The sequence below is a fragment of the Rhincodon typus genome, chromosome 17 (genome assembly GCF_021869965.1).
Source record: "Rhincodon typus isolate 14 chromosome 17, sRhiTyp1.1, whole genome shotgun sequence".
Taxonomy (NCBI): Eukaryota; Metazoa; Chordata; class Chondrichthyes; order Orectolobiformes; family Rhincodontidae; genus Rhincodon; species Rhincodon typus.
In genome coordinates, this window is record NC_063348.1 from 13,065,204 (window position 1) to 13,081,426 (window position 16,223).

Here is a 16,223-nt window from a genome sequence, read left to right on the forward strand (position 1 = left end):
CCCTTCTTCAGAATTTTTCTGAAGAAGGGTCTAGGCCCGAAACGTCAGCCTTCCTGCTTCTCTGATGCTGATTGGCCTGCTGTGTTCATCCAGCTCTACACCTTGTTATCACAAGTTTTGTTGAAGCTTTTTGTCTTGCATCTTTGCTTTGAATCAGCATCAACGTGCCTGGTTTAATCTATCTAGTGCATTCACCCTGGCAATGCCTTTACTAATCAGAGTACACTTTCCAAACAATCGCTATTCTATCAAGACAAAAATCTTCGATTAAAATGTCTTTTTTTTAAGAAAGTACTCTTAAAAGTTGAAATAGCTGGCAGCCTGGTATTGGTAGCAACTTGAGAGAGAACCAGAATGCCCAAAATAAATAAAGTGCCATAAGTACCACAGTAGAATGACTGGGAGTGTGATATATGACTCGTGGAACAACAACTAACAATGGCTATGAGATGTCACTATAAGCGTTCAATGTTGGATATTTTTTTAAATAGAGTTAGGTGAGAAAGGACAAGCAAAGACTTGGGTGGAACATAAATGTCAGTAAGGATTGCTTGGGTCAAATTGGATGGTTCTGTGTTGTATATTTTCTATAAATCTAACTAAACCTTCAAATTTGACAGCAGTAAAAGGTGCAGCACTTTATCTGTGGCGCTAAGCTGTGTTGCAGTTTATTTGTAACTAGTGACCAAATGTGAATTAATTTGTCCCCACACCTATCTGTCCATCAAACATGTACTGAAATTTATTTGGTTGAAGAATCTGTGTGCAATTTATTTGTCTATTACTGCTGTTTATGCATCCACAATAACCGTGTTTATTTGGTTTCCTATAAACTTGACTAATGTTTGCTGTTACGTCTGTAATCAATCACTTTACTCCAAAGAGTTGAGCTCTCAAGAATAAATACTAATGAAATGTAACAGCACACAACACCAAGCTATTTGTGTTTCACCCCAATCTCTTAAAAAAAAGAAACAATTAATTGGCAGTCTTATTTAAAGACTGAATGTTTAAAATCGAAAGAATGACATAAGCACAAAAACTGTGAGATAGATAGTATGAAGCAGTGAAATGGGAAAACAAAATGGTTTGATAAATAGTGAGAAGCAGTGAGGTTGGTACAGGGGGCTATGGGGGGGACTTGATTGAGATGTCTAAAAGTGAGAGACAAAGGTAGACATCAAGGAATGTTTCCCTTGGAGAGGCCAAAGGCTGGGGGCATAGATTTAAGGAAAGTGGCAGGCCATTTAGAGGGGATGTGAGAAAAATGTTTTTCACCCACAGTATGATGGGAATCTGAAACTGATTTCATGTAAAGGTGATTGAGGCAGAAACCTTCATAACATTTAAGAAGTATTTAGATGTACGTTTGCGATACCAAGGCATACAGGCTATAGCCAATTGCTGGAAAATGGAATTAGAATTAGTTAGGTGGTTGCTTTTGACTGTTCCAGACTCTGAGGGCCAAAGGGCCTTTTCTGCACTGCAGACTGCTGTGACTCTGAGAATTGGGAAACAGTGAGCTGGATACTGAGAAACATAAGGGTTTTGGAACAGTTAGAGTGTTTCAGACCTTAGGAAACAGAGGTGAAACAATAAAATAGAAAGTGTGTGGAAAAGTAAGATGAATAGTGACATAGTGAGCTCTGCCATCTTGACACCTTCTCCCACCCTCCCCATTTAGCCTGACCCTCTATCCCACAATTAACATTTCCCACCACACCGGCACAATCACCCTGGATCTGAGAACACCCTCCCCACCCCCTTACCCTCATGCAGCCAACACACCATTTCCCTCTAACCTGCCGTACACCTCACCCCTGGACCCAAGACCCCTTGTCACCTGTTGGTCCTGATATCTGTCACCCCCAACCCAACTCCATTCCAACACGCATGCGCACACACAAGCATACATACACACACAAACACTTGGGACCTGGCAGCCTGACTTCCCCACATGCTTTTTCACCTTTTATCTCCTTCCTTCACCCCTATTATCCAATACCTACATTGTCCATGCCTCCCCATCCCACTCCAGACCCACATACACCGTAACCAACACCTCTCCTGCCTGTTCGACCCAATACGCCTCATCCTCAAACTAACCCTGCTTACGTTGTTTGTGGCAATGTTATTATACAGTTGACTTCCATCCAACATGACAAATTTCATCTTTGTTTTGGTGTGATTCATTTTTCAGAGTCCCCATCGTTCATTTGTATGTCTGTCTCTGAGACAGCCCCACTGCTGTTGAGCTTCTTTACAAAACTATTAAGTTTTTAAATAAATTTTTCAAATCAAACTCTTCAGAGATAATGTGACACACCTAGGACTGAACCCAGGTCCTCCTGGCTCAGAGGTAGGGATATTACTAGGGGGCCACAAGAACCCACAGACCTATTAATGTCTGTCCTTTATCCCCAGAACCCTTTCTTTAGAAATTCCCATGTCCTTCTTGACTCAACAGACTCCCCATGTCGAGGCCAGAGTTACTGTGGCCTGTTTGAACCTCAGCCCTTTTGGAACTCCCAGTACTCTCTGATTCATGATGTGATCCCGCCATACTTCAATTGCCCATCATCGTGATCACCATTTCCTCCACAACCCAGTACAGCAAATCACAGACTGCCCTTGACCATTACTGCTCTAACTCTTGGAATTGACCATGGGTCAATCCCTGCACTGATGTTCCGTCAGCATTCCAAATGATTGACCTCAAGTCAGTGTGGTTGCACTTGACTTACAGGATTGACAGTGGCAAGATCTCTTGAGTGCAAAAACATGGATTCCTGGACACTGGCAAGACTAAGTGCAGGACTTTTTTTTTATTTGTTAATAGGCATCACAAGCTATTTCATCTCTAGTTGCGTTTCAGCAGGTGGCGGTGAGCTGCTTTCTAAAACTTCTACATTACTTGGAGTATGGTGCTGTTAGGAAAGGAGTTCTGTGAACTTGACCCAGCAGGAATAAAGGAGTAGTGATTTAGTTCCAAGTCAGGATAGTGAGTGATCGAAGGGTAGCTTACAGATGATACTCTTCCCTTATATTTGCTGCCTTTCTTCTAGATGGCAAGGTTACAAGTTTAGAAGGTGCTGTGGAAGGAGCCTTGTTAAGTTAATGCATTGTTAAGTTAAGTTAAGTTAAGTTAATGTTTGTATTTGGAATGTATTGCTGCCACTGATGTCAGTAATGAAGAGTGAATGTTGAAACTGGTGGATAGGGTGGTCATTCAAGTGAGACGCTTTGTCCTGGATGATCTTCTTGAGTATTGTTGGAACTGCAGCCATCCAGGTAAGTGGAGCATGGTTGAACACACTCCTGGCTTGTGCTTTGTAGATGCTGGACAGGCTTTGGGGAGATAGGAGGTGAGTTACCCACCACAATTCCCAGCCTCTGATCTGCTGTTGTAGTCACAATGTTTAGATGGCTGTGCCAATTCAGTTTCTGGTCAATGGTGAACCCCAAGATGTTAATAGAGGGGATTCAGGAATGGCAGTGCCTTAAATGTCAAGTGATGATTGTTACTTGCTTTCTTATTGGAGATGATGATTGCCTGGCATTTGTATGGCATGAATGTTGCTTATCACTCATCAGCCCAAATCTAAATTTTGTCCAGTCTTGCTGTATTTGGACATGTACCTGCTTCAAATTCTGGAGTAGTCCAAGTGGTGTTGAACATTGTGCAGTTGTAATCAAACAGCCCTTCCTTGAACCTTATGATGAAAGGAAGGTCATTAATGAAGCAGCCGAGAAGGTTGGGAATACCCTGAGGAACCCCCACAGAAATGTCCTAGAGCTGAGAAGACTGACATTCACAACCACCTTCCTTTGTGCCAGGTATGACTCCAACCAGCAGAGACCGTTCTCTTGATTCCCATTGACTCTGGGTTATCTATGGCCCATTGATGCCATACTTGGTCAAATGCTGCCTTGGTGTCAAGGACAGTCAGTCTCAACATGCCTTTGGAATTCTGTGCTTTTGTTCACATTTAGACTAGGGCTGTAATGAGGCCTAGCCTGGAATCTAATTTTTTAAGATTGCCACTTGCGATGCTGGGACCGCAGGAGGAATTTGAGATAGATCATCCACTCAGCACTTCCAGCTGAATATGGATACAAATGCTTGAATCTTGTCTTTTGCAGTGGTGTCCAGTGTTCCTTATCATCTAAGATGAGGATATTTGTGAAGCCTCCACCTTGTCTTTGTTGTTTAATTGCCTGCCATCATTCATGATTGGATGTGGCAGGGCTGCAGAGCTTAGGTCTGATCAGCTGACTGTGGGATAATTTAGCCCTGTCTATTGTATGTTGCTTCCACTGTTTGCTATGAAAGTAGTTCTGTGTTGTATCTTTGTCAGGCCGACAGTTCATTTTTAGATATTCATAGCACTGCTCCTGTGCACTCTTTATTGAACTAGGATTAATCTTCCATCTTGATGATAATGGTAAAGTGCCAAGCCGGGTTACAGATTGTGATGAAATATAATTCTTCTGCCACTCTTGGCTCATACCACCATATGATGCCCAGTTTTGAGATGCTAGATAAGTTTAAAGCCTGTCACGTCTGGCACATGGTAGTGCCACAAAACACAACGTAGCTTTTTCTCAATACGAAGAATTGACTTTATCTCCACAGTGACATGAGTTGATCGCTTTGAGCAACACTGTCATGGGCATCTGCCACAATTAAACCGATGCAGCCAAGTGCATTTTTCCTTCTTCTTGGTTTCTTCAACACTTGCTTCAGGCCCAGTCTGTACCCTTTACAACTAGGCCAGTTTTGTCAATAGCATGCTGCCAAGCTACTCTTGACGATAGACATTGAATTCCCCCAACATAGTACATTCCATGCCCTTGCCACCCTCAGTGCTTCTTCCAAGTGACATGCAACCTAGAGGAGTACCAATTCATCAGCTGAGGGGATGGTGAATGGGGATTTGATGGTGGTTTTGTGTGTGGCTGGCAGTAGATAAGTAATCAGTACAAGTTTTCCTTGCCCATGTTTGACCTAATGCTGTGAGAATTCAAACATTCCAGAGTCAATGCTGAGGATTCCTAACTCCTTCCCATGTGTATACCTCCCTGCTGCCAGATCTGATAGATCTCTCTTGTCAGTGGGACAGGACATATCCAGAGATGGTGATGGTGGTGCCTGGATATTGTGTGGAAGGTGTGATTCTGTGAGAATGATTGCTTAAGGATGTTGCTTGACTAGCCTGTAGGATAATCTTCCCAATTTTGGCACAATCCCCAGGTAAGGAGTGCTTTGAGGTGTTGATAGAATTGTTTTACCCTTTGTAATTCTGGTACCTAGGTCAATGCCAGTCGATCTGCCCAGTTTCAAGCCTTCGTTTGGACCCTGTTGCAGCCCAAGAAAACTGATTGGTTTTCTAGGCCATTCAATTGAGAGTTGACTACATTGCTATGGGTCTGGAGTCACATGAAGGCCAGACTAGGCAAGGCTGGCAGATTTTTATCAATAGTAATACAGATGGGTTTGGCCAGCCCTCCGAACTAGAATAGGATAAGCCCCTTGACTGACAGTAGTCCACTGACTCCACTAAGGTCTGCTCCCTTTTGATTTTCACATGTGACCACCTATTGAAGCACATGCAGTGTGTTTGCTACACAAACTGTTGCCACACGCTGCAGGTCTGACTTTGACACTGTGTGGTGCTGCACGGAGACATGTCAACCTGTCTCTCACTGATTAGTTCAGTGCCCTTCATGGTCACAAGCTTCCCTTCACTTATGTGTGCCTTAAGAAAGCAAAGCCTCCGAGTAAGCAGTAAAGTGGCTGATTGCTAAGAAAGCAATCTAACCTGTGTGCAGATGCATGCAATGTGTGTGTGTGTGTGTGTGTCTATGTGTGTCTGTGTGTGTGTGTATCCTTGTATGCCAAGCAATCTAGCAGAAGTATGCATGTCATAGGTGTCCTCACCTTCAAAGTAAATTGTTTAAGGGCTGGAAGTGGTGTGTGAATTGATCTGAGAGTAGGCAAAATGATGTGGTGACGCTGGTAGTTCACTGATGCAGATTTGCTTGAGTGAGTATTGAAGAGGATAGGCAGCATTGAGCATGCACGGGCATGTACAGAAGTATTTGAAAGATGGGGTGTAAAAAACAGGAGCTGGGAAGTATGAAGGATGGGTAGAACTTTCCTAGCCCTAGAGCAGCATGTACAATGGTGAGAAATACAGGAGCATAGATTGAGAATGAAAAACCTGATTTTCGATGTTGAGGGGAAGGAAAAAGTCTGATTTTTCTCCTGAGTATCAGCAGTCAATTCCAAATCATGCTAGTAAACAGTAAGCACTTTATCTCCATGTCAATATAGATAATTCTTACTTCATTTTATGTAGCTCACGATTTGCCAATGACTGCTGAGAAACTGGACAGCGTCAAATTCCTGCTTAAGAGTCCAAATATCTGGGTTAACTGGCAGATGCAGCTCGCCACATGCTTCCCCAGGTTTCCACCTTCAGGTGCAATCACCAACATCCCACTGCACATTGCACGTGTAGTGACCTCCACCAGCTATGATCCACAAAAGTTGGCATCCGCAAAACGTCAGCCTCGCCACATAATCGTCATGAATGATCTTGGACTAATTCATAATACAGTTCACAACTTCAACACTGCACTTGGAACTCACTGGCCCCTTACATTGCAATGTTCCAGACAGGTCTCTGTACACAGACACAAATGCCCATCTTGTGCATCTGCACGCGGTGCACCTCATTGGTCTTAGCTTTTCTTAGTATTCACTGACTTTGCGCTTACTTGGAGGCTCACAACATGACGACTTGCTTTGGTTTTTTAGTGCATCACTGCTTCATTGAGAACTTACAGGCTCACAGCATCTCTGCCTTGACATCTCCTGTCTGCTGTCAGAAAGCCATGTAGCTTGTCGTGGATGCTAACATTAAATGGTCAATGGGATGAACATATTGCTGTACAGTACCATGACACTTCAGTGTGACACCTACAGGATGTGTCAGCAGCTTGTACAGCAAACACATGACCATTTCTGAATGTCTAAGAGGAGCAGTCCACAGTTGAATGAAGGGGACTAAGGTCAATGCCACTGCATTCAATGAAGGGCATCATCTGATCTCAATCTAGGGTTTTGGCCATAATCAGTCAAGTACTTGGTATAATCATTGTCTGGAGATCAATATCCTTTCCGTCAGGGATTGGGCCACAGTCCTCCAGGCTAAATCCAACCAGTACAGCTAGGTGAGTTGAGGAGCTGTGAAGACATCAGTAAAGCAGCTGGACTTTGCTTAGTCAGGACTGTCATCAAAAATTAATGCAGAGGTTGGTCAACAGTCAGTCCTAGGGTTTGGGTAGTAAACATCAAGGGTGGTTATTAGGAGGCAGTCCATGTTGTATCGCTTACCCTGGGCAGCAGAAGGAACAATCAGTGTGAAGGGGGAGCAGCTCTAGATACAAGAGTGGGATCTGATATAGCATAGGAGGGCATATTGTACTGCTGGAGGGATTTTCTTTTTGTCCTACCTTGGCTTCAGTAAGTACTGCATTGTAATTGTGGGCATGGCAAAGTGGGAAGCCAAGGGCTGAGGGGAAGATTTGGGGATATTGACCAGTAAGTAAATGTTGGATGGGAATGTTGGGGAGCCTGCAAACTGGTGGGAATGTTAGGGATGGCTATACAAAAGGAAGCATGACGGATTAGGGAGGAAGCTTGACCATAAGACAGAGCCTGGAACTCATTCACAGGACCATGTATTGGATAGTTTGCCATTTTTGATCAAACTGTAACTGCACAAAAAGGAAGAAAATGCCTGCCAATACATTCCTAGTGGATGGAAAACTTTTTTTCTTGGTTTGTGGGTACAGGGTAGACATGCTTCTGCTATGATGAAGAAATTGGATGGTAGTTCAGCATTGGTCATCATCCATTCTTGAATGAGTGTCTGCTGTTTTATTAATCACATATCTAGAATGAACCAATATCTCCAGAAAAGTTAATGATCATGCAGTTTCAAATACACAAGTGACTGCAAGTCTGGAATATGACTGGAGACAATGACCTATTTCAAGACTTTAATATTACCATTGGCCTCAGGTATCTGAAGTGCTAAGTCTTGCCTGGACTTGCGAGCATAAGGGCTAAATTCTGCTGCTATTCAGAATGCATCTCACATCAGCAACGCCTTGCCAATACAACTTTGGAGAGGCTGACATTGTAGCTAGGTAACAAGGTTCAACACTTAAAATAGCAATTGATCAAACATGTGCTGATTGAAAGTGCATATACATTTCCAGATGTGAAAGTCTGCTTACAGTGATGTTGCCCACGCTACCTATGCTTCTTCAGAACAATTTTTTCCATCCCGTACTGTACAGTAGAAATAATGAGCCATGTGCTGCTGATTACTTAGGATCCTCAACTCTTCTGCTCCTCAGCCAGTAGAATGTGCAGTGAATTTCTTGTGATGCCACACTTTGATTTCTTTTTCTTGCAAACTCAGCCTGGTCCCAGGCAGAGGTATCTTCCACATGTCCACTTCTGTCAGTTTCTCAGAGGAAAGATGGTGTTGTCTATATGTCTCTGGGTGCTGTTTTCACTAGCTGTTCTAGATTATTTTAAACAGTCTGTCTCTGGTGTTCCTCCTTTTGTTTTCTGTGTGACATCTTTTCTAACCAGGTACTTAACAAGCCAGTGGTAATCCTTCCCTTGGGAAAAGAGCTGATGGCCAATCAGAGGCTAATAGCTCTTCTGCACTGAGTAAGATCTACCAGGGAAGTGGTGGCTGCTACTTCTAGTACACCCACCTGAGGCTTTGGATTAAGTAGGGAACCAAGCATAAGTGGCTGATAGTATTAAGGGGGGTCACAGGTAGGGTGCCTCAGGGGAGCTGATCAGCAGCAATAGCTGTCATCATACTACCTGATGCTGGATCCCTCAATTGGGCACTGAGTGCTTTTGAACAAGGGGCCATCAACCCAACTCCTGGAGCCTGCAGTCAAACAGACTGGAGTTCCTGTTTTCTGCTGGCTTGATACTAGCAGCAGGAGGATAAGCCCATCAATGGGCATAATTGGCAGTGGGGTAGGATGCCCATCCATGAGCTTTCTCACCCCAGAACCAATCAGAGTAAGTATGAGAAAATGGGGTGATCCTGAGCTGCCGTGGTCCTGCACAATTTAACAGCCCCCACTATCAAACCCACCATGTGGGAAGGTTCAAGATTCCAATCCTAATTGAATGGTTAAAAAGTGGCTATTTGTGTGGCTCAGTATTTACTGACACCATAACTTCTGCATTTTCTATAAAAATCTGCCAAACTTTATGGACTGAAAAGTTATCTCTGTGCTCCTTCAATTCTGGCCTCTTGATCATCAACATTGTCATGCAGCATTTTCCCTCAATGGCTTTCACTCTTCCCATCCCCTCTTAGATTACTAAACGTTCCTGTTGTCTGTGTTTATTCCTTACTCACTCACTGGGAACACCTCACCACCTTTCCTGACTGAGGATGGACTAACCATGCTCTCCCTTAACTGGAGTAAGAACTGCTTTCCATAAACCTTCTGACATGGCCATTTGGTTGAAGCATTGTGTTTGCTGAGTAATCTGCTGTCACAAACTGCAGATGTGACATTTACGTAGCATAGTGCAACACACTAACACATACATTACCTTGACTGTTCACTGCTGGCAAGCAGGTCAAGCTGCCTGTGCTACAAGGTGAGGCACATATTCTGTGAGAAATCAAGTGAGCACAAAGTGAGTAGTACTAAGCAAGGAAGCTAAGAGTCCTATAAGGCATTCTGTTCCATTCCATGAGATGGATGTCAGACCCTGCAAGCAAAGTGGACTGGAAGAAGCGTTGCGGCATTGGTTAGCTCCAACATGCAGTAGTAAAGTGCTGAATTGGATCATAGGTTAGTCTAAGATGTGCCATGCTGATATGGTGAGGCTGTTGGATACAGCCTTTCGTTATCTATGGAATTTTTTGTGTATTCATTCATGGGACAAGGGTATCACTGCTAGGCCAGCATTTATTGCCCATCCGTAATTGTCATTATTAGACTCTTAATTCCAGATTTGAATGAATTCAATTTCCACCATCTGCTGTGGCAGGGTTTGAACCTACGTTCCCAGAACATTACCTGGGTCTCTGGATTAACAGTCCAGTGAAAATATCACTAGGCCATTGTCTCCCCAGCATGTGCCAAGATTTTAGGAAATGCTGGCCAAGATGGTTGTCTGGAGAAGACACAAGAGCTGCAGCCACAAGGCTATCACTCTGACTTTTAAATCAGGGATTGGCACCATATAGTTTCTCTCCAGTACATGTCACAATAACAACCTGCATAAAAATGAAGTGAAATTATGCAATGATGAAATGTTAGTGCTTGAAAATATGGCCTCACCCACTCACTTGTGAGATTTTCAATGATCTGTTGAAACCTTAAATGGAAGATTGGGTTCTTCTTTCTCAACATCTTGAATCTTGGACGTTGGACTTAAATGTAGGGGTACATCAAGAAATTCTCAGATGACATGATAAGATGGATAAGATTGGGTTATTTTCTTTGGAGCAGAGAAGATTGAGGGGGAACCTGATAGAGGTGTATAGGTTATGAGGGGCATGAACAGGGTAAGTAGAAAGCAGTCACTTCCTTTAGTTGAAGGGTCAATAACAATGAGGAATTATTTTAAATTGAAACACAGGAGTTTTAGAAGAGATTTGAGGAAAAAACTTTTTCACCTAGCAGGTGAAGGGAATCTAGAATACACTGTCTGGGAAGGTAGCTGAGGCAGGAACCCCACAACCTTTAAAAAGTACTTGGATGATCACTTTAAATGTCATAGCATTCAAGGCTATGGATCTAGTGCAGGAATGTAGGAACAGTGTAGAGCAATGAGTCTGAAGGACCACTTCTTAATTGTATGATTCTATGACATGAAAATTGGTAGGATGGTAGATAGTGAGGAAGATGACCATGAATTGCAGGAACACATCAATGGGCTGGTCAACTAACAAACGGAATTCAGCCTGGAAATGTGTGAGGTAATGCAGTTGAGGAGGACTAACAAGTCAGGGGATTAAACACTGAATGGAAAGTACTGAATATTGGAGAGATCCTGTTATGCATGTCCACAGACTCCTGAAGGTAGTAGGGCAGATAAATAAGGTGTTTTAGAAGGCATAGGATATACTTGCTTTTATTAGCCAAGGCATAGAACACAAGAGCAAGGAGATTATGCTAGAATTGTATAAAATGCTGACAAAGTCGAGAAGGGCTTGGACAAAAGGCTGTATATCTGCTGGGAGTGTGCAAATGGGTTGTAAAATACCTCAGTAGTGTCAATTGGTTAACAGAAAAGTATTTTTTCTGTAGTTTGGTGCACTGTGTTATTTGCTTATTAGGCATTGTTTAAACTGTGATTTTAGTTTGTTCCAATAAAAGTCTTAAAATAGGAAAGCTTATCACGTGATTATTTCCATTGGTCATTGGGAAATTCATATCTCTTTTCAAAGGTTATCAGTCTCTACAAGGATTGTAACAATGTTCTTTTTGTTTCCAGAATGTGGGGATGTTATAAATGCTTCAAGAGGGCAGATTGTTCTGGAAGGATACCCCAGTAACTCTCACTGTGAATGGACAGTGTCAGTGAATTCCAGTTTTGCTATTGAATTACGGTAAGTTTACTTTGGCTTGTTACATGTAGTTTTTGATTTTTTTTGTACATTTGGCACAGTTGTGGTTTATCTTTGAGGCAGCACAGTTGGTTAGTTTGAAACTGTGTGAAGTCTTTAGGTGAGAGAATATTGTTAAATACTATTATATCAGTATTCCTGGATCAAAAGCACAGTTTGCAGTTCATCTCAGGTATGAAATATTCTGGTTCAACATAGCTATTTAGAACTACAAGATAGCTATCTCATGAATGAACTATCAGTGCCATCTTCTGTTTAAAAAGAATGCTGCCAGTTTCTAAATAATTCAAAGCTTCGGAAGTGTGTTTTAATATCTGAACCTTTAATATTCCAATTTTAATTCCTAACAGTGCCTTAAAATCACTCTCTGGTTTTGCCTCTCTCTATCTCAGTAACCTCCTCTCTGGGATACTTACTATTTCTTAATTCTGGCCTCTTATGCATCCGTGATTTAAACTGCTTACACCATTGGAAACTGTCTACAGCTGCTTTGACCCTAAACTCTGGAATTCCCTCCTCAAACGCGTGTTTCTATAACCCCCTCCCCACCAACTCCTCTTTTAAGACACTGTCAAACATAGCTCCTTGACCAAGTTTTTGGTCTCCTCTTGTAACATTTCCTTATATGCCAAATTTTATTTGACAATGTTGTCCAAAGCATTTTGTAATGCTTTACCAGTTTAAAAATGCCAAATAAATGCCAAATAAATGCAAGTTTTTTTTGCTGTGTTAGTGGACCTGCTGATCAAATGCAGAGTGACTGACAGTACTGCAGCACTTCATTAGTAAGCTCTTTACTGGTTCAGTGCATGCCCGCAAGGAACCCTGCTTTCATGTGGGAAGTGCCAGCAAGGAACCCGCTGACATCTACGGAGTGGCACCAGTGGCCCACTGCTGTCCTGGAAGTAATGTACATAAGGAGCCTATCCCTTTACCATGGGAAATAGTGCTTGTGTATCTGTCTGTCACAGAAAGTTGTTGCTCAGAGTGTGAGCTTGCTCTGTTTCAGATTCTCCATGCTGAGTCTGGAGTTCGATTACATGTGTCAATATGATTATGTGGAAATCCGTGATGGCGATAACATTGACTCCAGGGTTGTTGGAAAATTCTGTGGAAATGAAAGGCCTCCCCCAATCAGGACTACTGGGAGTTCGTTACATATTTTATTTGTATCTGATGGGTATAAAAGCTTTGATGGATTTTTTGCTACATTTGAGGAAGTTGACGGTATGTAGCCTTTTAGATTTAAGATCAAGTATGGCCTCACTTTTGTGTCTTGCTACATTATTTGTTCACCCAGGATCATTCTGATTCAGGCATTCTTACTTCTTCCAATTCATAACTTACTGCTTTATTTCTCATGTGCTGGTTTCTCCTTCACTTTTTTTTTACTTTTACCCCTTTCTTCTTCACTAACCTTTACCTGTTTTTCTTTTCTTCTTGACGCTCTCCTCCTCACTTGCTCCTTTTCTCCTCGCCTGTCCCAGCCTACTGACTTGCCTTTGATTCTCACTTGCCGTCATCTCTCTTTCTATGCCAGTTTACTGTAGCCAGGTTGAAACCATTGAAGGTGAAGCTTCCCATTGCTGCCGTTAGCTCTTCTCAGGCCCTGTGTTAATTTTAGGGTTCATCTTGCAGGCAAGAGGATTCCTTAGGCACATTTGCAGAAGCCCAAATCCTCCCTGGTAGTCAAAGGAATTCATGCGGCACTTAGGCCTTCTTCTTGTTCTGCCTAGTGTAGTGAAAAATGGGATAAAAATGTTGGCCTAGCCAGTGATTCTGTCATCCCATGAACAAATCAAAAAAACAAGGTTACCTATTAGGAAGAGGACCAAGGCAATGGTTTTGATTTTAACTCTGTCTTTTCCTTCACACCAGCCCATGCAGAAACAGAAGGGTGAAAGGTTTGAAGTCCCACATACTTGTTTCAATCTTCTGCTTAAACTTCAACTTACCCAAATCAGGCCATTCACAAAGACAGCAGAAGTAGCGGGTAATTGCCTAAATTAGCACACCAAAGTATTGACCTGATGGCGACATGCAAATTCTTTGAATATCAGGGAGGTCTGTGTTGTCAGCTGTGGGTGATGTAACTGGTCAAGGTCTCCTGGAGTCTAGGTCTCCTTCTGGATTAGATGGAATGGAGAACACCCCTCCCCACCACTTCAACCACTACCATCCAACCTGAGCACTCAGGAATCCTTTAGCCTAGCTCCTTAGCCCCAGCACTCAGCTCCAGTCTCAGTGAAACCCTTGTTCACATGCAGTGCTCTCCTTCCATGGATCATGAATCTCTAGTTGTTATTGCTACATTTTCATCACTGTCTTCCAATGAATTCTGGATTATTCCCAAAGTTTCTTTTTCCTGTAGTCAGCAGAGAAATATTTAAGTGATCCTGTCCTCTGCTAACAGACTCACCAATAATGCATGCCCTCATGTTAATATTGAGGCCTGTGAATATGAGTTAAATCTGATGTGACTGAAAGTCATTAGCTGTTTGATGTTCCCTATTACTAGGAAGAAGAAGTTAAAAGGTAACCTGGCATTAAAGGCAGCTCTCCCAAGACAATTGAGCTGATCGAAATGAAATGGCTGAGGTCATGATGAAGCTTCTCTCTGCTGATAGATTGTTTCAGGGATCATAGCTCAACAGCACCACTTATAGCTGGCTGGCAGTACTGCAGCATTTTTCATCTCAGGAAACCTCAGGAAAGCAGAAAGAGCGGAACATGCAGCCGCGAACCTTTAGAAACATTTGAACAGCAATAGGATATTATTTCCCTCCAGCCCTTTTTTGCTGTTCCATGCATTCAATTCTATAGGTCTGTAGGCTAACACCACATACGGACTTGTCACCAAAATCACCCAAAAAACGCACAGTCAACATAAAACCAACAATCTTGGATGTAAAATTTACAATTAATTTAGAATCCGCTGCCAATCTCTAAAGAGAGTTTTAAACTTCTACCATTACACTTTATCTGTAGATGTTTTACCTAATTTTGCTTCGAATAGACCCGGCTCTCATTTTTAGATTACACCCCTGCCCCTCTATTCTGGTCACCAGAAATAATTTCTCTGTAACACAGACAGAAACATAAAGTCATAGTATCTGTGGCAAAAAAAAAGTTAACATTTCAAATCAATATGGCTCTTCTTCAAAACTCTTCGCAATCTTTTACATCCTAAATACTTTGATCAAAATACTTCGTTCTGTTAAGCAACACAAACCTTGAGCAGAATGTGCCCAGTCCCTGAACAATGTAGAAAATGGTGAATCTGTTGGGTAAACATGGTGACATCACCAGAAATGAGATTGTCAATGTCAAGAAAAGAAAGCCCAGTCCTGTAACTATGTTTTGAATAGCAAGCTAAGAATCTTGCTTGCGATCAGTGAGGTCTATTTGCATGCATTTGCAGGCCATTAGTACAAAATCTCTTCGATATGTGTTTTCCTGTTCTCCCACGTGCCAGAGAGAAACTAGACTTCGAAAATTCCTGACATGGAAGTCAGAGCGGGTATCGGCAATTCCGGCTTACACTTGCCCCCCAGGGCCTCCTAAAAAACAGTTCTGCACCCCAATTCTGCACTTTGGAGAGCTCTGGCACATTTCATTGTAATGCTTTTGACAGAACACACAGCATGCAGGTTCAAACACCCACCCAATGGATTGGACCAGTGTGCATCTCAGAGCTCATTGCTTCCTCTCAAAGCACTCACTCATCTACTTGGATTCTAACAGTACTTCTGCCTTGCAGCACAAACTCACAACCAGGCAGCTTGTTATGTTTGTGATCAATCAGTTAAGGTGGTAGCCGTACAGCATGTGCTACATCAGTGTTATACCAGCATCATGCCCAGCAGTGTACAAGGCATTCTAACTGCATGTGCTTCAATCAAATGACCAAAGCTCAAAGTCGAAGGGGCATTAATCTTCAGTACGGCCAAAGGTGGCAACTTCAGTTCGAACTTCCTAGCATAGTAACCTGAAGGTATCATCTGATACTATCCAGGGGCTTGGAGGTGGTCAGTCTCAGTTTCTTAGGGTGGTCAGGGAGCCCTCTACAGTCTGGGGAATGGGCCACATTAAGTCCCACAATCAGTCTGTGAAAAGTTGGGTGAAGTAATTTGCAGACCTGCACAGAAATCAATCAAGGGTCAATTCATTCATCAGTTGGTGCTGTTTCTCAAAGTTCATTGCGGAATTGGCCATGGGCAACCCCGGGGGTTTGTTCGCTGAAAATCACACAGGGTTATTTGGAATACTTGTGTGGTAGAGAAGCCGGGGCTTCAACTGTGGGATTGGAGCCAGCATGCTGAGATACTGGATAATAATTGTGAAAAAAGGGAGATTAAAGAACATGGAAATAAAAGGGATCCTGTGGTAGGATGGTCATTGACAGTCTGCACTGGCCTGTCTTTGGTGGGGAGAAAGTGCATGACCACCTCTGTCATGAATATCTGGGGTCTTGGGGTATAGTAGGGTGATCAGTTAAATAAGCGGTTTAAATGAGAACCTGAG

The 16,223-nt window shown here is 42.6% G+C and overlaps 1 protein-coding gene across 1 annotated transcript in view; it reads left to right on the forward strand.

The window, feature by feature from the left end:
* The window catches only part of pamr1a (peptidase domain containing associated with muscle regeneration 1a), a 139,020-nt gene that overhangs the window by 48,679 nt on the left and 74,118 nt on the right, over window positions 1-16,223 (forward strand). Inside the window, exons 4-5 of the mRNA XM_020512965.2 lie at window positions 11,567-11,681; window positions 12,709-12,926. Of these exons, the coding sequence (XP_020368554.2) occupies window positions 11,567-11,681; window positions 12,709-12,926 (333 nt within the window). The remainder of the gene's footprint in view (window positions 1-11,566; window positions 11,682-12,708; window positions 12,927-16,223) is intronic.